The 26,805-nt window shown below is 39.3% G+C and overlaps 1 protein-coding gene across 1 annotated transcript; it reads left to right on the forward strand.

Moving 5' to 3' along the window:
- Nucleotides 1–1,727: 1,727 nt before the first annotated feature.
- LOC306888460 (selenocysteine insertion sequence-binding protein 2-like) lies at nucleotides 1,728–26,389 on the forward strand. The gene is made up of 18 exons (XM_079446779.1): nucleotides 1,728–1,925; nucleotides 6,774–6,940; nucleotides 9,836–10,130; nucleotides 10,896–11,028; nucleotides 11,554–11,771; nucleotides 13,913–13,937; nucleotides 14,798–14,904; nucleotides 15,685–15,783; nucleotides 16,121–16,210; nucleotides 17,414–17,581; nucleotides 17,660–17,801; nucleotides 18,697–18,869; nucleotides 18,959–19,079; nucleotides 19,341–19,503; nucleotides 20,865–21,085; nucleotides 21,191–21,345; nucleotides 21,486–21,705; nucleotides 23,841–26,389. The coding sequence occupies exons 1-18, from the start codon at nucleotides 1,905–1,907 to the stop codon at nucleotides 24,383–24,385; spliced, it is 3,063 nt and encodes a 1,020-aa protein (XP_079302905.1). The 5' UTR covers nucleotides 1,728–1,904; the 3' UTR covers nucleotides 24,386–26,389.
- Nucleotides 26,390–26,805: the final 416 nt, after the last annotated feature.

Raw genomic sequence — 26,805 nt, forward strand, 5'->3', positions numbered from 1 at the left:
ATTGTCTGGCCATACGGTGATCTGCTTTTGAACCGGTTTGGCGAGTTTGAGAAGTGGTCTATATGCTGGGATTAGCATAACAGTGATGTGGTCTGAGAACCCGAGGTGGGGGCGGGGTACAGCCTTGTAAGCGTTCTTTACTGTTGTATAAACAAAGTCCAGTGTGTTGTTTCCCCTTGTTGCAAAGTTCACATGTTGGTAGAACTTTGGCAAAACTGTCTTTAAGTTTGCGTGGTTGAAGTCACCGGCTATGATGAAAAAGCCGTCAGGGTTATTTGTTTGTTGTTCACTGATGGCGCTGTACAGTTCACGAAGCGCGTCCTTAGCGTTTGCACACGGGTGGATGTAAACCGCGACGATAACAATGACCGTGAACTCCCGCGGCAGATAGAACGGTCGACACTTCACAAACATAAACTCCACCAGCGATGAACAGTGTTTTGATAATACCACAGCATTGTTACACCAGTCTTTGTTGATATACACACACAAGACACCTCCGCTGACGAATCTCTATCCGCTCGGTAGCTGGTTAGCCCGTGCTGCTGAATGGCGGAGTCTGGGATGTTGTCGTTTAGCCATGTTTCGGTGAAACAAACACACAACAATCCCTTGCCTCATGCTGTGTAGACCGACTGAGCTGAATTAAGTCCAGTTTGTTTTCCAGAGAGCGAACGTTTGAGAGCATGAGTGTTGGAAGAGTCAGTCTTGTGGGGTTAGCTCTTAGCCTAGCTCGTATACCTCCACGCTTACCGCGCTTCCGTCCTCTCTCACACCGCTTGCGACGCTGCCTTGTGCGGTTAGCATCAGTAGGCGAGCACCCTGTGGTCTGTGTGGGTCCTAACGCCCCTGTGTAGTAACGGGGACACTATACTGTAAAAAAGCACCGTCCTTTAGATGAGACGTTAAACCGAGGTCCTGATTCTCTGTGGTCATTAAAAATCCCAGGATGTCCTTCAAAAAGAGTAGGGGTGTAACCCTGTCATCCTGGCCAAATTTCCCCACTGGTCTCTGACCATCATGGCCTCCTAATCATCCCCATACACTGATTGGCTTCATCACTCTGTCTCCTCTCCAGTAGCTGGTGTGTGGTGGGTGTTCTGGTGCACTATGGCTGCCGTCGCATCATCCAGGTGGATGCTGCACACTGGTGGTGGATGAGGAGACACCACCCCTTCCATGTAAAGTGCTTTGAGTACCCAGCTATATAAATGTAACAAATTCTTAATTATTATTAATAATTTTCTCTTAACTGTTTTAAATTAATTTAAAATCAATTCCATATCATTTTAATTCCTTGTTTTTATTGCTGTGATTGTTATTTTTCACTTTCTTTTATGTAAAGCACTTTGAATTACCACTGTGTATGAAATGTGCTATATAAATAAACTTGCCTTTTCTAGTTAAATCAATGGATGTTTTATGAATCAAACAGTTTGAATATCACAGAATTGCAAGTTTCTTCTTCGCAATTCTGACTTTATAACTCGCGCTGGCGAGTTTATATCATGCAATTCTGAGATGTAAACTTACAATTGTGAGCAAAAAAGTCAGAATTGTGAGATAAAAAAGTCGCAATTAACTTTTTAATTAATTAATTAATTTGTTTATTTTTCAGTGGCGGAAACGGGCTTCCATAATAGGTACCTTGGCATAAAAAAATAAAATAAAATAAAAAAGCAGCGGAATGTTCTTTGAATCAATGCGCATGCGCGACTTCTAACTGCAGCACGGCGGAATAACAGCAACGCGTGTCGGCACGGAGCCTCCGCGGCTTCCGTCCCAGATGAGCGTCAGTCAGTCAGTCAGTGACGGACCTCAGAACCGGAGCAACACTGGATCATGCGCGCTCTCACCGCGTCCTGACAGCTGCATGCGGCTCGGTTCCGGTGTCGGCGAGCGAGATGGACGGAGGCGAGAGGAAGGTAACGCGATTTCACGACGCACTGGCGCGATTTACACCCGCTGGCGTCACGTTAGCTTTAGCATTAGCAGCGCTCGCGGGATTAAAGTCTGAAACGAGTAATAACGGTGATTTCTGTAATCAAACTCTCGCATGTGTGTGTGATATGAATAATGTGTGTGATATGAATAATGTGTGTGTGCTAGTCGTGTATAACAGAGCAGACGCGATAGTGAGAGCGACGCGTCAAAACAACGACGCCCTTATTATGATCAATTAAACAAAACTAGATCAAAACAGAGTTTTACTCTGATTAGTCGATTGTTAATGAACGAGTCGGCTATAAACAGCGCAATGAGTCTAATCCACTTATTAAAGTACCATAGTAATACTGTGGTAAAGTACCTCAGAGAACAGAGTAAACATTACCGCGCATCAACAAGGGAATCATTCAGTACCATGGTATATGTCAAAGTACTATAGTACTGGCGTGTTATACCACAGCTAAACATGATTATTGATCAGACACAGCTGCTTTATGAACGTTATCGATCTGTGGGTGATTGGCACAACAAAATAGAAACAATAACAGACAGTTAAACATTAATAAGAGCTGATTTGGTGTGGTTAGTTTATTTTGTGTTGATTACAGCTGTTTGTCAGATGTGCTTGGTGTGTGTGTGTGTGTGCTGGTTTCTGCAAGCTCTGATCACTTGTGATCCATCAGGTTTTTCTGCATTGATCACATTCCTGTGATGTTTCTGTCCGTCTCAGATTAGTCTCTCTGCTCACATCTCCTCTCGTATACACACTACCAGTTTTATAAAAGAAGTCTCTTCTGCTCACCAAGCCTGCATTTATTTCATCCAAAGTACTGCAAAAACAGTGGAATTTTGAAATGATTTTACTATTTAAAATAACTGTTTTCTATTTGAATATATTTTCAAATGTAATTTGTTCCTGTGATTCATTTCTCCAGTCACACGATCCTTCAGAAATCATTCTGATTTGCTGCTCAAAACAGTTTTTTTTATGATGATGTTGAAAACGGCGGAGTATAATTTTTTTTCAGGTTTCTTTGATGAATAGAAAGTTCAGAAGAATAACATTTATCTGAAATAGAAATCTTTTGTAGCATTATAAATGTCTTTTGATCAATTTAAAGCATCCTTGCTAAATAAAACTATTAATTTATATAGGAAAAGTAAAAACAAAACAAAAAACATACTCCAAGCTTTTGAATAGTATAGTGTATAATCTTACAAAAGCTTTTTATTTCAGGTAAATGCTGATCTTTCTATTCATCAAAGAATCCTGAAAGAAATGTACTTAACTGTTTTAAATATTGATAATAATAATAAATGTTTCTTGGGTAGCAAATTAGCATATTAGAGGGATTTCTGAGTGATCATGTGACACTGAAGACTTGGAGTAACTATGCTGAAAATGTATGTTTTCATTTCTGATTGTGTGTGTGTGTGTGTGTGTGTGTGTGTTGTAAGAACACTGCTGGTGTTTCCTCAGGCCTCAAGTGGTCCAAAAATTTTAAAGTTTTTAGGTTTCCTGATTTTTTTAGGTGATTGATATATTATGTAACACATTTAGGTTATTCAGAGCTCTTTGATCTAAAACAGGTCTCTTTATAAGCTGCATGAACATATAGAAGGACATTTGTGCTAGAACCAAAGTGCAAATGTAATGATGAAATTCAGCTTTTAGGGTCAGTCTATTATGGGAAGGGTTCGAGTCTCAGTCCTAAAAACACCAAAATGCATAGAGGCAATCCGTTAAAAATGGTCAAGCAACTTGAGATGGACTGACCCAAAATGATTGTTTCTGTATGATTGCAAACTCCGTCCCTCTGCCTGCCATCTCTCTCTCTGTCTCTCTTTGTCCTGTCATTCTTCAGCACAACAAACCCTCTGTTTTCTACACATAATCTTGAAACAGAAATGCTGATAAGACAAAAGCGTCCCTCCTCGCTCTCATTAGTTCAGCCCACAGTGAGCAGACCACCGCTTCTCTCTCTCTCTCTCTCTCTCTCTAATTACATGAATACGTTTTTTAGAAATGAGGTAAAAAAATAGTTAAGCTTGTCTTAACTAAAAAAATGTAAATGAATCAATCAATATAATAAACAATTAAATGCATCATGCCTAAAAAAAACAAAAAAAACTTTCATTTACTACTTGTTTTCTTAAAAAAAAAACTAACACTAGCTTTTCTAATGTTTTTGCATTATATCTGTTTTCTTTTTATTTATTATACAATTCACAAAAGCAAAAAAGGCCTCTAACATTAGCTTGCTCTATTCTTTTTCTGTTGTATCTGTTTTCTTTTTATTTATTATATAATTTAAACAAACCTTGCTACGTGTACTGTGTTAATCTAACTGAGACTTGTTATAGCGCTTGCGTATCATTGCTCTTTTGTTGTTTTTGATTGCTTCCATTGTCCTCATGCAAGTCGCTTTGGTGTGTGTGTGTGTGTGTGTGTTGTTAGCAAACTCTAATCTGTCCATTCCTGTTACTTCTTTAATTATCTTAACGACAGCCGCCATCCTCACTTTAATCCCTGACGCTCAGTTTGAACTCTCATCCGTTCATCAGCCTGGAGTCTTGATTGCGTACATTTGTCACTTCGTGATGTCGAGCTGAATCAATTTTATGTATTAATACAGATTAAATCTGGCCGATTGGAGAGTTTACATTTGGAGACGATTATAAAGAAATGATTATCTGCGTGGAATGATGTTACCGTCTGTGATCTGATTGGACGAGAGAGCAGATCTGTGTATGATGTCACAATCGGAAGAGTGTACAGAGCTCCGCCCACTACCTACAGACGAACAATTACTGCTGTATGCTATAACACACACTCCATTCACACACACACACACACGATCAGCGCTTTGGATCTCAGCAACAGACGTGCCTTTGTGTCATTGTGTGTTTCATCAAGGAATCAGGATGTTGTCATTATCATTATTATACTTGTATATCTTTTCCATTACATTATTATCATATTGCATCTTGGCTCTGACTGGGTAGAGCTGAGACGGAACCTATTATAGAGCGATATTATGCGTTTGGAGAATTCATTAATGTGTGATCAACAATTGAAATCTTTAAGCAAACCGTCTTACATTCATTCCCAATTAATGCATAATTATTTAGATGCTATGAACGGAAATTAATGTGCATAATTCAAATTTTGCAAACAGTTTGCCTTAACAGAGAGCAACTAAACTAGAATACTTAGTAAATGCAGCAGAAAAAAATATTACTTTAATATTTACCTAAATACATTTTGTAATATATGCCTGCATAATTTCTTAATTTCTGCAGAATTTTTCTTTCCTCCTGGTTTAGTGATTTTAGTAGTGGTAAAACATAAAACCATACATTTCAGAAATGTGTGCTGGAATCATGACCCCAGAATGAGAGGTTCACACTGTTACAGCCCTAGTATCATGTTTTAAACCCAGTCTTCCTGTGATTATAGAGATGGTGTGAAGTTTGCTGATGCTGTGAGGAGGAAGTGTTTATAACACATGTGTTCAGCTTGTGATTGCAGCGTGTGATGGTGTCCTGCTAGCTAATTATTAGCTCTTCCTGCTTCATGATATAATTATGGGAATGATGGAGATTTCGTTTGTTTGTTGTGCTTCACCTGAGATGTTCTGGAATGTGTGGAATGTGATGACATCACCTGACCAGCAGTCACATGCTCACGTTGGTTGTGTTCTCGCTTTAGATTCCCGTAATTATTTGTTATTTGTATTAGTTGTATCTCAGCCAAATATTGTCCTATCCTAACAAACCATACATCAATGGAAAGATTATTTATTCAGCTTTCAGATAGGAGTAAATAAAGCAAATAGGACTTAAACAAGTAATGATAGATTACTGAATTCACAGCAAATGCAACAAACTAATAGCCTACTGCATTTTTGTCACATAGAAATGCACTTGACTGTATAAGCATTGATTTTGTGCTAGCCTAGAACACAGGAAGTTTACTGCTAATAAATGCTTTCATCATTTCCTCAAACTCATATCATTCCAAACCTGTATGACGTACTTTCTTCTGTGAAAAAAAAATATTTTTTGTAGAATGTTACCAAACCATTTTGGTTACCCTTGATTTCTACTGTATGAACAACAATTTCGTGAACTTTTCAAAATATCTTCTTTAATGTTTCACAGAAGAAAGTAAGTCATACAGGTTTGGAATGACATGATGTTGAGTAAATGATAGCAATTGTAATTTTTGGGTGAACTATCCCTTTAAGAACTTTAACATTTGTAAATAGTAAACACTTAATGTTCTCATACCACACAACTGTATAACACAATTCTGTGTCACTCCTGAATGGATCAAGTGTTTTATGCTGCTTATCTCTTATAAATCGTGGCAGAAGCGCAGCGGAAGATTTATTTGTTTTTTTGTTTTTAGAAATCTTGCAGTTTGATGATTTCTGGAGTGTCACTTTTGAGTTTTTTGTTGCATAATGTTAGATTTTGCATGAACTACATGGATTGGATGATCAATTGGATGTTTTTTTTTGCATTAAACTGCATAAAAATGTGGTGTTTTCATAGAATTGTTTATGCAGCTTTCGATTATATTTGTTTTATGAGCATTAAAACACTATGCACAGACAGTCTGTTATTTCATTATTCATTCAATAAACAATTTAGTGCGCTGCTTGATTTGGTTAATACTTGCTTAAAGTGTACTTGCAGCAGCCTTTTTTCTTACAGAAATAGTCTATAAAATATGAATATTAGTCATATTTATGTAAAAAATGAGTGTTAGGTTTTTTTAGCCCTATAATGCAGCTTAAATGCATACGTGTGTGTTTCAGGATATGAAGCTCTCTGCTGAAGTAGAACCGTTTATCCCTCAGAAGAAAGGTGTTGAAGCTTCATTATTACCCATGAGTCTGTGCAGTGAGGGTGGAGCTGAGCCCACACAAATCCCCTCCTACCTGATCACCTGCTACCCCTTCGTACAGGAGAATCAGAACAACAGGTACACACACACACACACACACACACACACACCCATTTGCTTCACTAAATTAGTAAGCCCATCTAATAGAATTCCATTGTTTTTCATTGTTTATCAGATTAATGACATTAAATGATATGAAACTACATTAGTGAGGACTTCACAAGTGTAGTTAAATCTGTCCTGCACACACACAGCATTAATAACCTTAATAAATCTTATTAAATCATGTAATGTTTTCTCTTTGTCTCTAGTGTGATATAAAAGTCTATGAAATGCCTTCATGTGTACAGTTGCATATCTGTGTGTGATTGCCTCTATTCCCAATGGATCCTGCTTTTACCCTTCCTGTTCATTGTGTGTGTGTGTCTCAGCTGAAACACAGCGTGGAAATGGAAAAAACAGATAGTTTCAAAAAGCTTTCCCTGTCTGCCATTGGTCAGACCAACACATAGTCCTGCCTAGGGCTGCACGATATGGCAAAATTGTTTTTTTTTTTTTTTTATTTTAATTTTTTTCAGAACGTTTCACTGATTCTCCATTTTTACAGTTTTAAACTAGTGAACTTGAAAACATTACTACAGCATGATTCAAGTAACTTTTTCAAGTAACCCTCGGGTTAAAAAAAATTATATTCCAAGTGCAGAACACACAAAGTTGTCAACATGATGTAAATGTTTAACAAGTCAAAGATGCATGAACTCCAACTACATCTTGTACAAACTTGTCTTATACATTATTATATTTTCAGAAATAATACAAGGAAAATGCTTTAAAAAAATCTCAAAAGTCAAGGTACTTCAGAATGACTGAAGTATAAGAGCAGTAGACTATTATTAACTATAAATGTTCTGTAAAACAACAGCAGCTTTCAGTCTGTCACCGTGATGCAAACATGAAATACCAGACACGCAGTAGTAGTTACAGGTTTTTTTATTTGATTGCGCTGCTTTTTCACTGTTTTTCTATGTAAACGTGGACGCGTTTGACTGTTGCGCTCATGTTTCATGCATGAAACGGCTTTATAAAAATGAATCGCTCAAGTTAAAATAAGTTCACTCCCATCTTCTTGCACGTTTTTCCTCCTCCACTGCCTGCGTCGCATCTTTATCAACACAAAACCGCATTCTGTGTGAACAGCAGCTAGCGATATGAGCGCGTCACACGTGAGCGGTTGGATCATTCTTTTCTCTTTACTGTTATCATTGGCATATTGTCAACGTGTCTAATTCTAACGTTTGGTAATATTTCTATTCAAAATCATAATTTATAAAAAATACAACAATTTATTTTATATAAATTGAATAATAAATATTATAATAAAAATGACAATTTATAAAAAATAAAATCATGAACATTAAATTCAAATTAATTGATAAAATCTGAGAAATCCCCTAGCCCTAGTTCCACCCCAAAAATATATTACATCTACATTTAGTCATTTAGCAGACACTTTTATCCAAAGCGACTTACAAATGAGGACAAAAGACATCAAAACCAACAAAAGAGAAATAATAAGAAAGTGCTATAACAAGTCTGTTAGCCTAACACAATACATGTAACTACAGTTTTTTTTAATATTATTATATTGTTTATATATTCTATATTATTAAACATAATATATAATATATTAAATATTATACTAAAAACATTCTTCATACAGTGGACTACCAGTAAAATTGATACAAATCTGGGATCAAAAAGTATTCAGACACTTTGATCTGAGCATGTTTTGCTGAAGTGTTTTTCTTTAATTGCTAATGCGATGTTTTTCCACCACAGACTGAACTAAATGAAGCATTGCTTGGTAATTAGTTGAGCTAAATTGGTTTTATCTAATTGTGTTCTTAAATTTAACAGCTGACAGCTATTCAACCCAATTCATTACATACCTTTCTATCAAAGTTATCTGACATCATCAAGATCAGTTTGTTCTGACGCAGTTTAACTCTGAGCTCTTCTCATATTTTATTACCGTTTTCTAAACTATAACAAACTGTGATTATGTGAGAAGGTATCTGAATAAATTTTGGTTTGACTGTACGTAAATTTTCATGATGTTGGTTCAACTTTGCTTTTTGAACTGGAAGAACGAAATGGCTCCAAAAAAAAAAAAAACACTTCCCCCTCTGGCCCTCTTCGGTCATTTTTTTTCATGGACATGATTCGGATATGTTAAACGGTCAAAAAAACAAATAGTCACACTTGACTTCTCGCGGTCAAAAATGACCGACATAGGAAATGAATGGGAAATACGAAAAAATGTGAAAAGTTAGTGAATCTTTTGGTGGTACAAACTACAAATCAGCCACTGGTCAGAAAAAAAGTGTGCAGCAATCAAGGGGTGACTGTCTAGAATATCAGGAGTGCAAAATAGACACCCACACACACACACACACACACACACACACACACACAGAGACAGAGAAATTAGCTGGTAAGACAATTTTAGGGTTGGTGACTGCAGAGCTGGTTCCTCCGCGGCTTGTGCCTCACCTCATCTAATCTTTTAGAATGTCTAGATATATATCTAAATGCAAAACCTAAACAAATTAAGAAATTATGTCTAATAAACAACAGGAATCCAAAAGCCTCTGTATATATCTATATAGGGTGCTAATACAAGAAAGTTACGCAACATTACACAAGTTTTTATTTTTTAATGCCTTCAGATGGCCCAATTCTCACTTAAAAAACATTGATTTTTAAATGCCTTCACTCTATTTTAATGTGAAATATTGCATTTATTAAAAAAAAAATAAAAAATAAAGAAATGTAAAAAATACATATTGATTCTAATGGAGAAAATATCTCATTAAAATTGTATAAATATTGCATAGTATCATAAAATTCCATAAGCCTCTGAGGGCTTTTAGACATGTTTCTTTATAACCTGTGATTGTGTGTCTGGTTCAGTCGGCAGCTGCCCATGTATAACGGAGATCACCGCTGGCAGCAGCTCAACCCGAGCCCCGGCGGGCCGTACCTGGCGTACCCGATCCTGCCGTCTCCGCAGGCCCCCGTCACCAGCGATTACCCCACATACTACCACGCCATCATGCCCACGCCCTGCCCTCCCGTCATGGGCTTCTACCAACCCTTCCCGGGGACGTACACGGGGCCCCTGCAGGCCGGCGTGCTCAACCCCGTCTCCGACTGCAGCCAGACGCAGAGAGGGAGAGGCGTCTCACGAAACCCTGTCCTGCAGAAGGTACGAGACGATTCCTTAAAGGGATAGTTCACCGCAAAACAAAAATTAGCCCATGTTTTACTCACCCTCAAGGCATCCTAGGTGTGTGACTTTATTCTTTCAGACGAATCCAATCTGAGTTATATTAAAAATTGTCCTTGCTCTTCCAAGCTTTGTGTTTTTGTTCAACAGTCCAAAAGAAGTCAAATAAAGTGCATCCATCCATATTAAAATGTGCCTCACATGGCTCTGGGGGATGAATAAAGGCCTCGTATAGCGAATCAATGCATTTTTGCATTGTGATGAATGCGAAAGCCCGATGGAGAGAGAGTAAAACAAAACACCAGTCACGAATTTGAAACTCAAAATGAGGATTTGTAAAGAAGAATGTCTGAGGATTGTGATATAAGCCAAGAGGAGACTGGTTTTTCTTTGCTAAAGTAAGGAAACTTTGCTCCTGTAAACAAACGTTGGTTTTCGCGAGACTCACATGAGCATGTGCTTTATTATGGATGGATGCGCTTTATTTGACTTCTTTTGGACTGTTGAACAAAAACACCCATTCACTGCCATTCTAAAGCTTGGAAGAGCAAGGATAATTTTTTAATTTAACTCTGATTTGATTTGTCTGAAAGACGAAAGTCATATACACCTAGGATGCATTGAAGGTGAGTAAAACATGGGCTAATTTTCATTTTTGGGTGAACTAACCCTTTAACCCACACACTCAAGATGTGAGCGTACTGCTCACTAGTTTAAACTAACACGCATGTTTGTCACTCGCAGCAGCCAGTGGCTCAGCCAATGAGAGCCAAGCGTCCCGTGATGCGGAGCGTGGCGGTACAGAAGGAGGTGTGTGCCGCCGGGCCTGATGGGAGATCCAAGACAGTACTGCTGGTGGATGTGGCACAGCAGACAGGTACTGAGCTGACCTTTGACCTTTACAGGGTTTTTTCAAGACTTAAGTCTTTTACAGTACTTTTACATTACCTTTACATTACTTTTTGTAAAATGAATTTGAAAGTAATGGAGATCGGCAGGAAGTTTGGTAGCACTTTATTTTAAGGTGTCCTTGTTACACATATTACATGTGCTTACTATTATAATAACAATAAATTATGCAGAGTTGCATGCAAGTAACCCAAAGCCTAATCCTAATCCTAACCCTACAGTAAGTACATGTAATTAATTAATATTAATCAGTACTTAAACGTATAATTACACTGCAACAAGGACACCTTAAAATAAAGTGTAACCGAAGTTGTATTTTCAAACTGTGAAGTGTTGCTAATACATGACATTTATATTTAGAGGCCATATTCTACCTTCAGTTTTTTCCTTTCTTGGTCTTAAACTTACTTTCATAAACACTGCAGAACTCCTGCTTTATTCCTGAACCAGTGACCCCTGAGATCTGAACACTCTGTTCCGCGTGTGTTTTCAGATTTCCCCGGTGAGGCGTCTGGCAGCGTCAGATGTGTGTCGGATCAGGCGAGTCCTCAGTGGAAGAATAAAGCTCGGCGCAGACGCACTTCGCAGCAGGAGTCGTCCAGCGAACAGGGAGCCAGTGAGGCCGACATCGACAGCGACAGCGGCTACTGCAGCCCCAAACACAACCAGGGAGCCGCCAACACCTCCACCAATCAGCACTCGGCCGCCGCGGTACGTTCAGCTCCTCTGTTCAATGCTGAGGATGATTGTGGTTGCTGTTCTCCATAGATGAAAACTCCTCACCTTTCAGTGACAGCTCACTTTTTTTAAAGGGGTCATCGGATGCCCATTTTCCAAAAGTTGATATGATTCTTTAGGGTCTTAATGAAAAGTCTATAACATACTTTAGTTAAAATTTCTCAATGTTAGTGTAAAAAACACCCTTTTTATCCTGTCAAAAACAGCTCTGTTCACAGCTAGCCGTTTCGGTGCATGTCCCTTTAAATGCTAATGAGCTCTGCTGACCCCGCCCCTTTCTTCTGAGCCGCTCTCTGAGAGATGGTAATCTTTAGCCGCAATAATCGTGAAACTTGCTAACTACCACGTTGTTAGGAAAGGCGATTTGCAAAGATTCATTAAAAAAAACATATACTCACTTACTTCTTCTGTAGGTGAAGCTGGATTACGAATGATTTGCGTGAACATAGACGCATTTAGGTAGATCAGGGGCGCATTCCCTTCACAAACAATCGTAATCCAATGTGTCTTCAGCGGCTCAGATATCGGGAGTAAATCAGACTGCTGTGTTCATTATTACATCCAACAACAAATCACTTCAATCGCTTGTCTACATTTGCTCCGGCGTCGAAACAATGGCTGACTGATGACAGCTCACTCAGGGCGGGTCTAAGGTAAGACACCAGTCCAGTCTGTGCTGAAATGCTACTGTCAATCAAACAATTGTGGGAGGGGCCTGTCTGTGTGATGTCACGCAGACAAGAAGCTAAGAGCGGATTGATTTGAGAAAGGTAATGATTTTAGTAGATAAAAAAATAAAACTACTGGGTGTATTTTTATCATTATAGGGTGGTTGTGTACACACACTGCCAACACACATTTATCTTCAAACATGTAAAAGTGCATTTCGCATCCGATGACCCCTTTAAGATCAAAATAGTTCACCTATGAGATTTGCTTAGATCCAATGAGAAGGTGTTTTTATAAGTCTTAATAATGATCTTACAAGAGTAAATAAAGTTGTTTCAGTAAGTGTATATAGTATTTTCTTTTCTCTTTACTTCAAAAACTCTCTAAAAAGGGTAATATATTATGTATTTGAGGTCTGAAGGCCGTTTCACACCGAGCGCCATACGATTAATCGCCTTCTGCTAATTCACGCCTGCACGCTAGGTGGCGTCGACCAGCAATGCATTTTTCCTCATGTAGCCTGTGTATCTCGTATATGGCTTTTACATCGTCCACTGCTTAATATACAGCATTAAATTAAGATAAATAACTTTTGGTTCTTCATCTGAAACTATCCATAATGCTTACAAGAAAATATAATTAGAGGTACAATTAGCATCAAGCTACATTTCAAAATGTATGTAACCAATATTTTTGCTCAAACCCCACTTTAAACCATCATCGAGTGCTTGTAATAACTTCTGATTGTGGATTTTGATTCTATAATAGGCAGACATGCACTCTTTGTATGTTTTATAATGGACTGAACACTACCTGCTTGTCATTTGTCATAAACATCCTTTATTGTTATAAAAATGCCATGAGCTGCATAAAAACATACAGAAAATATATCATATGAATATACCTTTATGTTCAGACACGGAAGACAACAACATCTCGACATCCATATTCCTTGTATGTTGGTTGCTTCGGTGTTTTTACACTCGTGCTCAAATGCATCGACCTTTTGGGTAACAGCAGTTGCTCTGGTCACATGATGCAATGCTCAAATCTTATTGGATGGCCCGTGTTTTTGCTTTGGGAAACTGAAAAGATTTGTTGGACTGGTTCGGGAAAAAAAAAACAAAAAAACAAAACCTCGATTTCGATTCATCTTTTATAACATAAATTTTGACCAAATATATTAAATCTTAATTTTTGTCAAATGTTGCAACATGTTACATTTGTGTGTGTGTGTGAAAAATTACAATTTTGGACATATAAGAATAAAAAAAAAAGTAATAAACAATATATTTTTTAAATGCCTCAAAGTAACTACAAATTAGCAACAAATATCTTTAAAAGAAATTCTGTGTGGAGCATGCCCCTGATCTGCGCAGTATTCTCTCTGTGTGTGTGTCTGTGTGTATCTGTGTGTGTGTGTGTGTGTGTGTGTGTGTTTGCAGGCTGTTGATGCTGGCGTCATGACAGGTAAGATCCTTCACTTCCATCTGAACTCTTGTGAGTGACCACAACAAGAACAAATGTACACCAAAAACTATAGCTGCAACTATAAAGTTTTAATAATCCCTCTAAGAGAATAGAGTCCACAACACCACTGAAACGATAACAACAGAGGAATGGTATTGTTGGAATCACTTTCAGAACATTTTACATTTTTTGGCTGATGAACCATAAAAACATTAACAGCCAATCAGAATCCATATGAATTTAAAGAGCTCGAGCATTTAAAGCAGCTTATTATAAATAGAACAATATCATCTGTTGTTATTGTTTACTTAACATTTTAGTTATCGTTATAATTATCGTCATAGTTATCTTGTTACTTTTTTATCGTAGTTGTCATAAATATATTTATAGTTATCGTTATAGTTGTCATTGTTGTTCTAGTTGTCATCATTGATATTGACATCATCATAATCGTCAGTTAATTTCATTTAGAATTGTCGTTATTGTTATCATTATAGTTGACTTCATAGTTGTTATAGCTATCAGCCAGTGTCATTATAATTAATGCTATAGTTATCATTATTTAATCATAATACTTATCGTTAGTTGTCATCGAAGTTATCATAGTTACAGTTATTGTTAATTATTGTTATCATTATAGTTATTGCTATAATTTTTGTTATAGTTATCATCGTAGCTACAGTTATCGTTATATCTGGCATCATAGTTATCATTCTAGTTATGGTAATAGTTATCTTTTCAGTTATATTATATTCTTATAATTATCATTGATGCTATGGTTAATGTTGTAGTTATCGTTATGGTTCTCATAGTTATGGTTCCTAGACACGCCTTTAACGTGTGTGTGTGTGTGTTTGCAGCTGTTAGCTGGGGGAATGTAGCCTCACAGACCGTCCAGAAGCCGTGGGCAGACAGGAACACAGCGTATCACAGAGGCAGAACATCTGAGCAGAGGAACTACACACAGGTAACACTCGAGCGTCACACGTCACATGACATGCTGCTCTGACACGTGAGACTTAAGCCCTATTCGGCCGGGACTAGTTTTACAGGGGTTTGTTAGAGAAACATGTGTTTCACAGACGTACTTTGCAATTTTAATCCTGTCTGAATTAATTTTGAGAGCAAACTACCTACTGTTTTTCGGCAAACTCAGTGATCATCTGAGAAAACTAATCCCATCCGAATGCGAATGTCTGTGGTTGCAGACGATATTTTTTCCACAACGCGTTTCCCTGTGTTTTGGCCAATGTGAACTACCGTAGACGCTCTTACTGCATGCATTTTTTATATATTTGCCTCCCAACAAAGCATTAAAAAAATAACAATAATAAAAGCGAGCCAAATCAAGTTATGTCAAGACTGGCTACTGTAATACCAGTGTCTGGTAAGATTACTCGTGCATTTCTGCACTCAATTACTGGTACATAATGTTTTAATTACATTTACCTTTATGAAAATTAAACATGGTTTTACTACAAATATATATATAAAAAAAAAAGTTAAACTAAAGAAAATCACACATTAACCATGGTATTTGTAGTGAAACTGTGGTTATACTATCAATCCGATTGACTATACGCAATGCACGCATACAGAACGTGGGATCTCTGCAACGCCCAGATGTACAGAACTGACCCTCCCATGAAAATCACAGACATCAGTTGATAAGAATCGAAACTCAAGCGTAGTTTAGAAAACTAGTCCTGTCCGAATAGGGTTTTATTCCACATCATCTGACCCCCAGGACTTCCAGATGAGCTTTGGAGGTTGTGCAGGAGGACAGAGATCGACTCCTTCAGAGACGCCCAACACACACCTCACACCTGAGCCACTGTACTTTCAGGTACACACACACACTCGCACACACACACACACACACACACACACACTCTTACACTAACACACACAGACACTCACTCACGCACACACACACACACACACACACACTCTTACACTAACACACACAGACTCACTCACACACACACACACACACACACACTCACTCTTACACTAACACACACTCACTCACTCACACACACACACACACACACTCTTACACTAACACACACAGACACTCACTCACACACACACACACACACACACACACACACACACACAGACATACAGAAGGCAGGACAGTATTCCCTGTATTTATTGCTGATTGTCTGTCTGTTGTTCAGGATGAGGACGAGTTTCCTGATCTGGCCACCGGTGGCGCTGTTCAGCGGAATAAACCAGAACCGGTTCAGCCCAAACTGCCCAAGAACCTGGTGAGAGTTTGACAGAAGCAAAGAGGAAATCTGAGCTCAAAAAAACACTGAAACTTGTTCAACTTCATGTTTACAGACATGACGTTATGACGCAGTGCCATGCTCGAATTTCCCACAAAAAACCTACCAGTACCGCTCAAATTAGAAAACATTATTATAAGCTAACCGTTGTGAATCGGGATAAGGTAAGAGATAGTTTTGAACTCTGGCTGGTTATGTACTTGCTCAAAAATTTCCGTTCTTAAAGTTTTGGAGTGCAGCTTCAAGATAAATAAAGCAGTATCAATGTCTTAAAATCACCAGTCTGTTTTGATTTAAATGCCAGAAGCTATAGCTAACATGAATAAAAATCACAAACACTTGTAAATGAAATAATTTTATATATAAAGATTTATTAATATGTAATTATTATAATTTTTTTTCAAATTGATAATGAAAACTTAAAGCTGCAGTGTGTAACTTTTGGCGCTCTAGCGGTTAATAAACAGAACTGCATGCGTCTTGCAGAAGAACATTGTAGCTGAAGCTACTTCTCTTTGTTTAAGTCTATGACGAATCACACAGTTACCGGGCTACTCTGCAGCAGTACCTACCCAAACCAGTCTAAAATAGTCAGAATATAAACACTTATAGGTGTACAGTAGTGATTCAGGACAAGCCAAAACACGTTTTGGAAAATAGATTCATGGTGTACTCACTTATTATATACATTTTGAACACAAAAAACTTACGGACTGCAGCTTTAAATACAAGGAGTTCTAAAAGATTTTTAGAATTTTTACAGCTCTTTTGCTTTAGACCATCTATTAATGTTAAATCCACAAATAAAATGTTAAGGTTTCAGCTGTCAGAAAAAAATAAATCAAAAAACCCTGCAGAGATAGATTTTATTATAGTTATTTTCAAGACTTTCAATGTACTCTCATTAAAAAAATAACTTTAATAATGTTTATTAGATCTAACAAATACGTTTTTGCTTAAAACTAACCCAAATAAATTTGCAGTTTATAATTTCTGCAAGGAGACTTGATGTTGTTTCAGAACAAAGGGAAATGTATATATCGGTATCGGCATCGACTATCGGTCAAAATTATTTGAAACATATCGGCATATCGGCAAAATCTAATATCATGCATCCCTACTATAATCCTCTCTCTCTCTCTCTCTCTCTGTGTGTGTGTGCGTGTGTGTGTGTGTGCGCAGCTGGATAACCTTACGGAAAATTCTCCCATAAGTATTGTGCAGACGCCCATCCCCATCACCAGCTCTGTGCCCAAGAGAGCCAAGAGTCAGAGGAAGAAGGCGCTCGCTGCCGCTCTCGCCACAGCGCAGGAGTACAATGAGATCAGCATGGAGCAGAAGAAACTACAGGTACAAACACACACACTCAGTCTGTCCTGATCATCAGATTTGTTGTGGTTGGAGAACTCAGTGTGTGTGTGTGTGTAGGAGGCTCTGTCTAAAGCAGCAGGTAAGAAGAGCAGGACACCGGTGCAGTTGGATCTGGGCGACATGCTGGCGGCGCTGGAGAAACAACAACAGGCCATGAGAGCACGACAACTCAACAACACCAAACCACTGTCTTACACAGGTACACATACTCACACCACTGTCATATGTGGAAAAAAGACCAAAACACAAAAAATTACTAAAATCTTCCTAACAAACATCAAAGGAATAGCTCGGCCAAAAATGAACACTTTCTGAAAGCGTGCTCACCCTCAGTTCATCCAAGATTAGGATGAGTTTGTTTCTTCATCAGATTTGGAGAAATGTTGCTCAGCAATGGATGCTCTGCAGTGAATGGGTGCCGTCAGAATGAGAGTCCAAACAGCTGATAAAAACATCACAATAATCCACACCACTCCAGTCCATCAGTTAACATCTGGAGAACACAAAAGCTGAAACAAATCCAGCATTAGTAGAATCAGAATCAGAATGAGCTTTATTGGCCAAGTATATTTACACATACAAGGAATTTGTTGTAGTGATAGAAGCTCCAGAGTGCAACAGAGAGACAGCAACAGGACAGGACACAGATAATAAAAGAATAATATACAAATATCCAAATAAGCAATGTACAAAGCAGCAAAAACACAATATATAATATAGACAACTATGGATGTACAGGTCAAGTATGTGCAAATTAGAAATGAGAAAATAAAAATAAGTAAGTGTGGTGAATGGATAGTGTATTATAGCTGTGTGTTCCACGTTTATTGTTGAGTGTTCATGAGATGGATTGCCTGAGGGAAGAAACTGTTCCTGTGTCTGGTCGTTCTGGTGCTCAGAGCTCTGTAGCGTTGTGGATTACTTGGGGATTATTGTGATGTTTTTATCAGCTGTTTGGACTTTCGTATTCGTACCCGTTCACAGTGATGCAATGCTACATTTCTCCAAATCTGATGAAGAAACAAAGTAGCATTTTTGTGCTAACTGTTTATTTAAAATATAAAAATAACACCTAACACCTGTGCTGTTGTCAGTCGGGACAGTGGGCGCTCTGCACAGTAAAGATGGCGGCAGTGGCAGTCGAGTGACGGGACTCAAAAACACATACACCCCCCCTCACAACATCCTGGACTCCAGCGCACCGCGCGTCAAGAGAGGGAAAGAGAGAGAAATTCCCAAAGTCAAGAAGACCACCGCTATGAAGAAGGTGCTCCAAAAAACACACACAGCACTGAGCATGACAGGATATGACATCACATAGCGTTAACCCCTCCCTCCCTCCCTCTCTGTGTGTAGATCATTCTGCAGGAGCGTGAGGTGAAGAAGGGCAAGAGTTCTGCTGATCAGAGCGTATCTGGAGCCGATGAGCAGAGAGACGCTCTGAGCTTCACCGACCCGCTCACACAGGAGCAGGATGGTACAAACACACACACACACACACACACAGACACACACACACACACGATTTTCTCAATATTTAGATTTTTTTTTGCACCCTCAGATTCCAGATTTTTAAATAGTTGTATCTCAGACAAATATTGTCCTATCATAACAAACCATACATCAATGGAAAGATTATTTATTCAGCTTTCAGATGATGCATGATGAATCTTAATATAAAAAATGTACCCTTCATCGGTCTCCTGTGTATGTGTTTGTGTGTGTGTGTGTGTTGCAGAGAATGGTCTGAGCATGCCCAGTGATGCGTCTCTGTCTCCAGCCAGTCAGAACTCTCCGTACAGCATTACGCCCGTGTCACAGGGCTCGCCGGCCAGCTCTGGCATCGGGAGCCCCATGGCTGCGTCCGCCATCACCAAGATCCACAGCCGCAGGTTCAGAGAGTGAGTACACACACACTCAGGGGTCAGAGGTCACTGAGGTCACAGCAGTGCAGATTCCTGCCTGATACGGCCCACGCTCTCTTCCTCTCAGATCTCAGATCAGCCTTTGTGCTGCTGCTTCTGCAGGCTGAGAGTAGGTTTGGAACAGCAAAGCCGCTGTGCTGTTCAGTACAGTGTGTGTGTGTGTGTGTGTCTTTGTGTGTGTGTGTGTGTGTCTTTGTGTGTGTGTGTAACATATGATATGAGGACACAAATTTGTATAATGACATGGGTATGACAGCTATTACAAGGAGAAGGTGATTTATGAGGACATTTCCCATGTCCCCAATTTTCAAAAGGCTTATAAATCATACAGAGTGAGTTTTTTTGAGAAAGTAAAAATGCAGAAAGTTTTCTGTAAGGGGTAGGTTTAGGTGTAGGACGATACAAAATACAGTTTGTACAGAACAAAAACCATTACACCTATGGAGAGTCCCACAATTCACAAAAACAAAGGTTTGTGGTGTGTGTCTGTGTGTGTGACCAGCTGAATTCAGCAGTGTTCAGTTCATCACTCTGATCCAGATGTTAGTGTGTGTTAGTTAGCAGTGATTGCTGTCTCATCTCTATGAATGTGCAGCTGTAGGTAGCAAAGCATAGACATTTATAAAGCATTTTAAAAAAAGAGTCCTAGTGTATTTTGGGCTTGTTAATAAGTTAAGAAGTCACATTATGGTTAATCTTTTTGTCTGGTTATTGTTGGTAATTTGGTTACACATTAAACTGCGGCATTTATTTAAACATAAATTCTCATATCTTTTCTCTGGGCCGCCCCTCACAATAAGGAAAGACTAAGAACATTTCATTCGAAATACACACTTAACTTGCACATATAACTTATATGGGTTTGTATGGGTTTGTTTTGTATGGAAACACACATACAGTATTTGTGTTATTTGGGCAGTTCTTGTAAAGGTCATGAAGTCTTAAATTAGATTTTTGAAATCTCTGCAGATAGTCTTTCACATCATCTTTTGCATTTTTATGCATCAAATACCTGTGGAAAATAGTTTCTACCACTAAATAAAAAATATCTTGCCATTTTTATATAATGTTGCAATTACCTTTTTTTTATTCTTTATTCAGTGGCAGAAACCGGGCTCCTTTATATGAAATAAAAGGCAGAAGACGTTTATTTGAATGTTTTTGTTGTAGTTAATGTCTATCATGTAAGTTCTTTAATTAGTTTCATGTTTCAATGTGTCAGTTGTGAAATAGCCTTAACACACAGATGTTGATCATCAGGATCACTCTGAGATTATCAGTCGGTTTGATGCATCATGACATTTAAAGCACTCTCTCTCTCTCTGTGTGTGTGTCAGGTACTGTAATCAGGTGTTGAGTAAGGAGATCGACGAGAGCGTGACGCTGCTCCTGCAGGAGCTGGTTCGCTTTCAAGAGCGGGTTTATCAGAAGGAGCCCAGCAAAGCCAAAGCCAAGCGGCGGCTGGTCATGGGGCTGCGAGAGGTCACCAAACACATGAAACTGCACAAGATCAAGTGTGTCATCATCTCGCCCAACTGTGAGAAGATCCAGGCCAAAGGTCAGACCGAGAGTCAAAGATTGAATCAGCTGTGTCTACACCTGTAGAAACAGGTGGCAGCTTTCTGGGTTTTATGTTTTGTGATCTGTGTGTGTGTGTGTGCAGGAGGTCTGGATGAGGCCCTTTATAACGTCATTGCCATGGCAAGGGAGCAGGAAATCCCATTTGTGTTCGCTCTGGGTCGAAAAGCTCTGGGCCGCTGTGTAAATAAACTGGTGCCGGTGAGCGTCGTGGGAATATTCAACTACTCTGGAGCAGAGGTACACACACACACACACGCGCATGCTCACTCAGTTCCTAGGGAACGCATGAACTGATGAAGCATATACCTGAAATGCAATGTAAGGATAAAAGCATCTGCCAGGTGCATGACTATATCCCTGTGTGTGTGTGTGTTCAGACTCTGTTCAATAAGCTGGTGTCTCTGACGGAGGAGGCACGGAGGGCGTATAAGGACATGGTGAACGCTCTGGAGCAGGAGCAGGCCGAGGAGGCGCTGAAGAACGTCAAGAAGGTCCCGCACCACATGGGCCACTCCAGAAACCCATCCGCCGCCAGCGCCATCTCCTTCTGCAGCGTCATCTCCGAGCCCATCTCAGAGGTCAACGAGAAGGAATACGGTAAGACACACTTTTAACGCCTTTCCAGTTTAAACTTCCAGAAGGCTGACTGTTATACCGAGTGAGTAACGAACCGAGATCGCTTTCACAAATTATTGCACTTGAACTGTCAAATACACACAAGGTTATGACAAAAATCTAGCAGTCACATTTGTTTCTATAGCGCTTTATACAATACAGATGATTTTAAAGCAGCATCAGAGTAATAAACAGGAAAATAACAACAGTAATGATGCAAACTTCAAATGTGAGACAAAAACACAGGGTTCACATAAACAGTTGATTTATTCTTAAATGAACATAAACAGTTGGAAGAAAATTGGATGTCACTATATTACATCTGTGCATCTCAGCCTAATAAACCTGCTCCTCTTTGTGTCGCTAATGTTAATCAAATGACAAACAAAAATAGAAAATCACTCACTGCTTTTGATTCATTAAAGCTATGAAAAGTTATTGAAAATGAATGCAAATTTAATTCATATAGTGAAGACTGTCCGTTTTTAAAAAATTTTTTTTTGATTATTCAATTTCTTATTTATCCAGGTTGCTGCTTTTAAATGGACCTCAAGGTCAAGGTATCTTGCTTTGCCTTGCCTAATAATTTTTGCGTCTTTCTCAGACAATGCTTCTTTTAAATGCTTCTACACTGCAGACATGTTTGCTGCATTAGTGCCTCTATTTGATTGCGTCACGTCATTGTTTCGGCTTATTCTTCTCGCTTATTTTTGCTATTTTCGGACGAATAATTTCGGTTGCTGAACATTCGGTGCATCTCTAAAAATAACCACTTTTCCAATAACTCTTTCCCCGCCAGCGGTTTTGCTGATTTTCACTTAAATTTCATGGCCCTTGAATATTTTGTTGTATGAATATCTGAACATGCAATACATCCAAATAAAGATCAGACCCTCTACTTTCAAACAAAACAATCAGTTTTATTCTAGCTTCAAGCATTGTTTTTTTTAATCAACACTTGAATGTAGGTAGGTTTCATAAAAAAGCAACATTTTGAGCAAAAAGCTGAGAAAATCCCATTTTTATCAAATACTACATCTGGATCATATTCAGTAATATTATCAAAGCAAAGATGCAGTAGATGGCTTCCATCAGTATCCCAAAGCTTGCACAGTCCTTTAACACTTTCTGGATCCACATTTGGTTCGTCACGATACGATATCGATTCTCATACCCAGCGATACGATATTTGCCGATACCTCAAAAAATTATTCGATTCGATACAGGAGTATATCGATATATCTATTATGCTATTATGTACCTATTTTAACCGGGGTGGTGATGGCGCAGTGGATAAGACACATGCCTTTGGTGTGAGAGACCTGGGTTCGAATCCACTGTGAGACACCAATGTGTCCCTGAGCAAGACACTTAACCCCTAGTTGCTCCAGAGGCGTGCGACCTCTGACATATATAGCAATTGTAAGTCGCTTTGGATAAAAGCGTCAGCTAAATGAATAAATGTAAATGTAACCATCTACATTTTCATTACCTCACAAATGCAACCAAAATATATAACATGAACATTTATCTGAAATTTTCACATCCTGTACCTCAATTGGGACATTCACAAAAAAAAAATGGGCCTATAATTTTTTTTTTTTAAATAATAAAGAAAATAAACAATCGTAAAAACAATTCCGGCTGCTACTATGGGCTCAGTGCTAAAAACTTTTCTACAGATAATTACAAGCAATAGCAGAAAATAAATACAATAGAACAAAGACACAAGTTCAATAAACAGTGCTTTTCAGGTTTTTCAGCTAAAATACATTTTCAGGTACGCTACAGAAATGTAATAATCAAATGTAAAATAACTGCATAGTCTTCACTGTATAAATTAAATATAGATTAATCATTTATGATGTTACAAAGTTTATTTAGTCAGGAGCAGTGAGCACTTGTATTTTTCTTTGACAGCATTAGATTTATTATTAGTTTGCTTTCACTTTAAGAACGAAAGCACAGATTTAATATACTGATACTGATAATATACTGTTTGCGTTAAGACGTATGCCTAACCAACTGTCTTCACTAGGATATTCTCCAAAACAGGCATTTTAATGTACAGTGGCACAACCCTAACATCTGACTGACTCTGAATCCTCTCCCTGCAGAGACCAACTGGAGGACGATGGTGGAGAGCGCAGATGCTCCAGAGCCGCTGGAGACCAAACCCGTCAGCAGAGCGACCAGCAAAGAGCAGCGTGAGGTCAGCTCACCGCCTCCACAGCCGACGCTCACTCGCGCTCCAGAGAGAGAAGAATCATCCCGCACGGATGACCGGCTGGAGTGGGCATCCCAGCAGAGCACAGAGACCGGCTCCCTGGACGGCAGCTGCAGAGACCGGCTCAACTCCTCCATCACCAGCACCACCAGCACACTGGTGCCCGGCATGCTGGAGGAGGAGGACGAAGAGGAAGAGGAAGAGGAGGAGGACTACACACCCGAGCCCATCGCTGTGCAGGTGCCGCCGCTCAGCTCCAGGATCGAGTCCTGGGTCTCCAAAACCCTGGAGAACCTGCAGCTGCGCAGACAGAGCAGTGACGAGGATGATGAAGACGAGGAAGAGCGGCAGAGCGACGAAGAGGAGCTCGACTCCTCTGATCTCGCCGAACCGGCGGCCGACGACAAAGACACGGCGGATTCGCGCGCGGGATGAGAGGTCGCACTTTCCACAAACACAAACACTGACTCAGGAATCAATAACGGACAGACCAACCGCTCACACACGCTCTCTGTGAATAACTCTCACTCATATCTGCTCGCTCTCGACACGCCTGACTAGGGCTGCGACGATAAATCAATGCAGAATCGACTCTGAGATCTTCCGAATGCATCACGAATCTCTCTGGAATCGATTCTGAGCTTAGATTTTAACAGCAGATGGTGCTCTACTCTAGTTTTTATCCGCACACTCAAATGCTGATGAAGAAGAGCGCTGAAGAGCACTTGTGTGTTCAGCTGAGTCTGTAATCTCACCTCGGCTCAGAATGATTTTATGACGTGAGATTAACGTAAACAGCCCACTGTAAACACCCTTGTAATTCACTTCAACCTTTTCAAATTTTACGATGATTATTTTAGGTTCGAGAGAGGATTTGGAAACGAGCAGAGTACGGCTGTTTCTGAAGCATGCAGCGCCATCTGCTGTTCAAACTAAGCTCAGAATCCACTCCAGAAAGAATCGCCATGCATTCGGAAAATCTCAGAATCGATGCTGAATCATTTCTCCATTCGCGATGCATCGATTTATTTTCCCAGCCCTTTGCCTGACTCTGTCTTCAGATGACGCTCGGGCCGCTCTTCAGCATCACGACGCTCTAGAAATGACCCCGAAGCACCGTAAAGCATCATAACAGTCGTCCATATGCTTAGGGTGAAAAACTCATTTCAGACTTTCATACTTTAATCACTCATTCACAAAGTGATTGACATCTAACACACCACTGGTTTGGTTGTGTAACTGGACTTGAGGTCCTAAAGGGGTTGGTTCACCACCAAATCATCATTTACTCACCCTCATGTCATAAACAAATATATTTTAAAGATCTTTGGGTGACAACCAACTTTGACTTCCATCAAAAGGACAAAAACACCCTGAGACTTCTCAAAATAGATTATTTTGTGCTCTACTAAATAAATAAAGTCAGGTTTGAACGACATTATTGATGACAGAATTATCATTTTTGGGTGAACTATTCCTTTAAAGCATGATATTTATGAGCTGAATCACTGAGTCAAATGAATCACTATCATGATGCTTTACAGTGTTTTTGTGCTTTTCCCTTAAAAACGAGCGTTCTTCTGAACATCTCATCCGTGTTCCACTGAAGAAATAAGAGTCACACGTGTTTAAAGTGAGTTAATGATGCTCCGTTTGGGTGAATTATTTCTTCAAATCAATGAAGGAAACAAGAGTTCATTCATTCCTCCACACATGTCTGATCTTCTGCGGTTCTCTCCATGGCTCTTAACCAGGAAAAGAGAACGCGAAGCATTAATAAAGAAGCAGCAGACGTCTTGATGTGTGCAAACTAATGACGTGAACAAATGAACCAACCCTGTGTAAATAACATGTTTCTAATACTCCGTCGTCTTCGGTTCTATTTATGGCGCTCGAATGGACTCGGAGGGCGTTTTATCCCACGTGTGTCTCCGGCTGGACTCGTTTCTCCTGGTACTGACGTATCTGTGGTTTCCTTGCTCCTGTCTGTGTGTGTTCGTCTCTAACCAGGTTTACTCTGCTCTTTCTCCTCCGTCTGTAGTGGAGCGCTTGAGAGGTGAAGCCACGTTCATCTCCACATGAAGGATTTATGATGTTCTAACGATGATGTTGATTAATGCTGGTAATCGTCTGTGTTTATGGCTAGTGGATCCGGTGCTGGTGTAAACTGTGCACCAGCAGGATCTCGGTGCAATAAGCTTCTGTAGCAGCATCGGGTGCGGTGATAACAGATCCGTCTCTCTCTCTGTGTTTGGAGTGATCTTCATCGGCGTGTCTTTTGCACTATGTACATAAACGTGAACATGCTTTGGTAACTAATGTGAAACTAGCACGCATCTCTGACGTGTGTTTTCCAGCAGTTCTGATGGTGAAGTCTGTACATGCAGTAACTGTCCTCTGACTGATCGTTAATACAATTAAACGGTTTTCAGTAAACTATCTAGTGTACTATGTGTTTTACTGGAGTCATTCTGGATGTTTTACTTCTGTAGTGTGGTATTTCAGTGAGAAACGAAGGATTTTATCCATCAGGAGTTGATGTTTCATATCAGAATCAAGTCCTGAAGCGACACGCCGGAGGAAACCGAAGGTCCAGAGCATCTTCTCCTCATTTCCCGACGGTATTGCTTTCCAAGTCTAATGTAATTTGATATTATTGCTTTTACTGCATTGATAAGCAAAGGTTTAAAAGAAGTTGAAACGGCTAAAAATGTAAGCTGACATCAGATTTCTTATTTTAATTTGTTCACTTAATTGTCATTTTTATGAAGAACCACGGTTCTTATTGTCTTGTGGATATATGATTGATATATTGCGAGCTTTCCATATTTTACTGAGGGATAAACTGCTATTTA

This window comes from Barbus barbus (genome assembly GCF_936440315.1).
Source record: "Barbus barbus genome assembly, chromosome: 22".
Taxonomy (NCBI): Eukaryota; Metazoa; Chordata; class Actinopteri; order Cypriniformes; family Cyprinidae; genus Barbus; species Barbus barbus.

Excerpts from the sequence above, each read along its gene's own strand:
- LOC306888460 (XM_079446779.1), top strand. The coding sequence starts at position 1,905 with ATGGACGGAGGCGAGAGGAAG. Across the intron at positions 11,029-11,553 it reads GGATGTGGCACAGCAGACAG|ATTTCCCCGGTGAGGCGTCT; the intron begins GTACTGAGCTGA and ends GTGTGTTTTCAG. Across the intron at positions 16,211-17,413 it reads CCAAACTGCCCAAGAACCTG|CTGGATAACCTTACGGAAAA; the intron begins GTGAGAGTTTGA and ends GTGTGTGCGCAG.